The sequence below is a fragment of the Arvicola amphibius genome, chromosome 1 (genome assembly GCF_903992535.2).
Source record: "Arvicola amphibius chromosome 1, mArvAmp1.2, whole genome shotgun sequence".
Taxonomy (NCBI): domain Eukaryota; kingdom Metazoa; phylum Chordata; class Mammalia; order Rodentia; family Cricetidae; genus Arvicola; species Arvicola amphibius.
Window position 1 is genome coordinate 145,234,835 of NC_052047.1, and position 4,420 is coordinate 145,239,254.

Sequence of the window (4,420 nt, forward strand, 5' to 3'; positions counted from 1 at the left end):
GAATCATACCAGGGAACAGAGGTCTAACCAACCTACACACGGAGGCCTCTCTGTACTGTGTGCACTCCACGTAGTTCATTCAGGTCCTTGAGGCCCCATGGCTACCTGCCAGGCTTCTGGACCAGTGTTCTCTTAACGGCAAGGACCTAACCCATGCCTCTGTTGCCCAGCACCTCAAGTACCAGAGCCACCCTCAAGTCATAGAGAAAAGGGCTGCTCTAGCACACAGGTGAGTGCTGGGCGTTTCCCCCACCCCGGGGGAGCTGGTAGAAGCCTGAAAGCAGCTTTCCTTGCTGGGATCTAATTCCTGGGCCACCAAACTGAGGGGTTGCTGCAGGCAGCAGGGTCTATGCTCTTACTGATGTCTGCCCTCTCAATGGGGTGGGGGCATTCCTCAGAGCCTGACCAGCTGGACCTCTAAGGTATTCAGGAAAGGTTAATTATACACCCCCACCCACACATCTCTAAAATCTTGATCAAGCCTTTATAGCCTGATACCATCCATGAATTCTCTCTCGGCCCAAAGAATTTCATAAGGACTTCATGGGCCAATCTGTTTTATGTCACCTTTTCCTTTGAAAGCCATCACTTTCATAGGTTTATAGACCAGGTATAAAGAGCCCTTCCTTTTTATACTAAAAGGGGGCTCTTTGGAACCCCATGCACTGTTGGGAAACAGGGCATGTTATGTAGGAGATGTCACTTTCAATTCTTCCACAGAAGCTGGGTCAGGGCCCATCCCCCACCCACCCACTCACAGGCACCTCACTCTGTGTTCTCCTCTAGTGTTTGTTCTTCACCAATGTCCCCACTCCCTGCCAAGCCATCATGCTACCCACTCTTGGGGGTGCTCAGCCTTATGGACCCTAGGGACCCTGGAGCTTTCAGGGCGCTGCTGCACTCAGCACATAGAGAACTTCTACAGGTACATGTGAGCTGTGTATGTTGTAGTAAGTCCTGCAAGTCCCCATCAAGGCCTGGCTGGAGTTAGAAGGAAAAGTGAGGCTGTTGTGGGCAGACACTTGTTTCCCAAACCTGAGTAGCAGGTCAGTAGGCCCAGTGAAAGCCGCACCCACCCCTCCCCGCTTTGTAAGTGGCCAACTCTGTCAAGTGGTGATGATGTTTGACTGACTCCCCAATTTGCCCCAGCCCCCCACCCACCATTTTCAGTTGCCCCCGTTCTGGGGCTACAGAAGTGTAAAAGAACAAACAGACTGGAAGTGTAATTTTTGTTGGGCCTCTTTATTTAGAACCTGGCGGACGAGGAGCCCTGGGCAGTTGGTATGGGGCAGCACAGGAACCATTTCGACAGTCTGGTCACCAAGTTTAAGAGCAATCTAATAAAGCACGGGGGAGACTGTAAGCTAACTGGAGATGAATGTGTGGGGGCTTTGAAGCAACAACCATTCCCCTAGAGTCTAATATAAAAGTAGATTTACATTTGTGGGTAATCTGAAGCTGGTGATTTCTAGTGCCTTTGGTAATAATCAATAACCCAGCAGTTGCGTGGAAGACAGATCCACGCATGGATAAATACAAATATTAAGTTAGCATAATTTTTTTTAACTTTTTGTACAAATATACATGTTTTTTTCCTTTTTCTCATTTTTTCCTTCGTTCTACGTTTTCTAGTTTCTCTTTTTTTGCACTGAGAGCGAGTAGAGATTAAACATTTTACATAAATGATTTAAAGCTTTACACCTTGGGACCAGCGTACTCCTTGCACATGGTACAGAGTGTTCTCAATACATTGCACAGTTTTCAGATTTCCACAAAACCGTGGGCTGCTTTGCGCAGCCATCTCCGGTTCCTGCTACATGAACGAAAGGTCCCAGCCGAAGCCCCGAGTTCTTCCATCGTCCGCTGCCCAGATGCCCAGCAAGTTCTCTCTGGCCTTTAGGCTCTAAACTGCGGGAAAAGGGACTCAGGTGAGCACGCACGGCGGGAACCCCCCGGGGGCGGCCCCTCCGCGACCCCCGGGGGGGCGCCGAACTCACCTAACTCATCGCAGACGCTTGCGCGGGGTCTGCTCCACCGCGCCCACCCCAGGAGCCACGATAGGAGAGGGACACCCCGCAGGGACGTCGTTCGACGCCTTGTTCTCCTGCGCAGATCTCTTGCGCTTGGCGAAGAAGTCTGCGGGCGACAGCGCGAGCCGGTCAGGGCGGGGCAGGCCCGGAGACCCGCGAGGGGGCCGGCGGAGTGCGCAGGGCGCTGGGCCGGGGTGGGGGCGCCATCCCCGCCCGCGCCGAGGTCCGCGGCGGGTCAGCTTTGTTTACGTCGCCGCGCAATGTGCTGTGTAAGCATTTCCCCTTGTCCCGCGGCCAAGCCCCCCGGGGCTGCCGCCGCACTTAACCCCCTCCATGCCGCACACACGGCGCCCTAAGGGGCTCCCGCAGCCCGAGCCAAAGACCGCGATCCGAGTGGGTCGCGGCCAGGCTTACCCTCCCACTGCACGCTCGGGAGCCTTGGGGATGCACCCCCACCAGTAGGAGAGGGGTGCAGGCGCAACCGCGCCCTAAGCGCCGCGGGCCCTTTAATGCCACGGGAGGAGGCGGGGACCGGGCGAGGCCCCCGAGGGCGAGGGAGAGCCCGGCCGGCCGGACAAAGCGAGGCCGGGCCGGGGCGGGGCCGTGCGGGGCTCACCGGAGATGAGAGGCCCCGACAGCTTCTTGATCGCACCGTTCGCAGTGGCCGCAGCAATCCCGGCCGCGGGACGTCCTGGAATCCCCGAGAGAGGCTGCTCCTTCAGCTCCCGGCCGCGCTGCTCTTGGTTCTCGTCCTGCTCCTCGACCGGCTCAGCACCCTGCTCCTCCACGGTCTCCTCGTCCTGCTCCTCGACCGACTCCGCGCCCTGCTCCTCGATCGGGTCTGTGCCCTGCTCATCGACCGGCTCCGCGCCCTGCTCCTCGCCCTGCTCAGAGCCCTGATCAGCGCCCAGCTCAACTCCCGGCTCAGCACCCGGCTCAGCACCCGGCTCCTCGCCCTGCTCAGGGACCTCCTCAGGGACCTGTTCCTCGTCGTCCTGACGCTCCACGTCTGGGTTCGCGTCCGGGATCGGGTCTGGAGTCGGGTCCGAGGTCGCATCCGGGGTCACGTCCGGAATCGGGTCTGAGGTTGGATCTGAGGCCGGGGCCGGGGTCGGGGGTGGGGTGGGCTCCGCGACCACGGCCGAGGCTGGGGCGCTGGGCGGCTGCTCAGGCTCCTCCTCTAGGCCGTCGGGGGCCTCGCCAGCCGGCGGCCCAGAACGTGGGATGACAGCCACGGCCACCGGGGGAGGCCGGGGCCCCAGCACCAGGCGACAGCGCCCCACCTGCACCGTCTCGCGGTAGAAGGCGGGCACAGACTCGCTGTCCACCTCCATCCACTGCAGACGACCAGGGCCTCGAAGGGGCACATCCTGCTGGAAGTTGAAGTCCCAGCGGTTCTGGTCCTCGGCGTTCAGCTCCGCCAGGCGCATCCGCAGCTCACGGCCCAGCTCCTCGTGGTCCACAGGCCCGAAGAGGCTACGGCAGGCGCTGCTGCGCGCTATCACTGGGAAGGTATCGCTGGAAGCCAAGCGTTCCATCGCTGTTCTGCTGCGGAGGTACACGTCGGACATGCCCATGGTCGAAGGCTGTGCAAACGCGGGCGGCGAGAAAGAAGGGAGCGGGAGGAGAAGGAAGAGGGGAGAGGAGGAGGGCGGAGGATGGGCGTGGGCGAGACCCCTTGCACAGCCCGCGTCCGCCTCTGCCTAGGGACGCGGCAGCTACCTGGCTGATTGGTGGTGGACGGCTCCTGCGTCTCGATCGCTTGTCCTGTCCAGCTTGGGCCGCGCCCCCTCGGAGCTTGCCTGCCTGTTCGCTTGCTCTCAATCGGGCCTAGCCGGCACCCCTCGAGCACAGCGCCTGTGGAACGCCCAGCCCGCTGCGCCCCTTTATACGCGCTGGCCCCACCCCCGCGCGCGCGGGCCTCCTCACGATTAGCATAATGTAGTATTTTCAGTTTCAACAACACCGCGGCGATAGGCCGAGACACCCCGCCCCGCCCACAGAGGCCCGGCCCCTTAGACTCGCTCATTGGCCGTGTGCACACACCCCCGGGGCCGGGCGGGGCCGGCGACGGGCGTGCGCTGATTGGCGGCCGCGCTGAGAGCGGGCTGCGCGGGACAGGGGGCGGGGCTCAAGTTAAAGAGCTCTGCGGGCGGTAACGTGACACCGCGACGCCCCTCCCCCTCGCCCCCCCCCCCCCCCCCCCCCCCCCCGGGCGCCCTTGTCTGCAGGCGGGGGCTTGCGCAGCCGCGACGCGCGCGCCCCCTCGGACCCTGAAGCTGGGCACTGCCCCTCGGCGATACCGGCGTCGGTGCAGGTCCTTCGGTCCCCACGGCCTGTGCTCTCACTAGGGCTGCGCCAGCTGATAGGGCTTTAAACCACCCCTACCA

At 61.3% G+C, this 4,420-nt stretch overlaps 1 protein-coding gene across 5 annotated transcripts; it reads right to left on the reverse strand.

Annotated features, from left to right (window-relative positions):
• Positions 1 to 1,221: 1,221 nt before the first annotated feature.
• Cdkn1c (cyclin dependent kinase inhibitor 1C) lies at positions 1,222 to 3,926 on the reverse strand. Of its 5 annotated transcripts, none has more exons than XM_038341725.1 (4): positions 3,753 to 3,926; positions 2,647 to 3,575; positions 1,998 to 2,136; positions 1,222 to 1,908 (listed from the first exon to the last, which is right to left on the reverse strand). In XM_038341725.1, exons 2-3 carry the CDS (start codon positions 3,566 to 3,568, stop codon positions 2,003 to 2,005), a joined length of 1,056 nt encoding a protein of 351 aa, XP_038197653.1. In that variant the 5' UTR covers positions 3,569 to 3,575; positions 3,753 to 3,926; the 3' UTR covers positions 1,222 to 1,908; positions 1,998 to 2,002. The 5 variants fall into 5 exon arrangements, with proteins under 5 accessions (XP_038197653.1, XP_038197643.1, XP_038197632.1 ...); XM_038341715.1 differs by having other exon boundaries at positions 2,647 to 3,578; XM_038341704.1 differs by having other exon boundaries at positions 2,683 to 3,616.
• Between the last annotated feature and the right edge of the window lie 494 nt (positions 3,927 to 4,420).

What these genes read in the sequence shown, in the direction of transcription:
- Cdkn1c (XM_038341695.1), bottom strand. Translation starts at nt 3,607, where the DNA reads ATGGGCATGTCCGACGTGTACCTCCGCAGCAGAACAGCGATGGAACGC. An exon ending in GTCGGGGCCTCTCATCTCCG is followed by an intron (nt 2,137 to 2,646) that starts GTGAGCCCCGCA and finishes TGTCGCCCGCAG; the next exon opens with ACTTCTTCGCCAAGCGCAAG.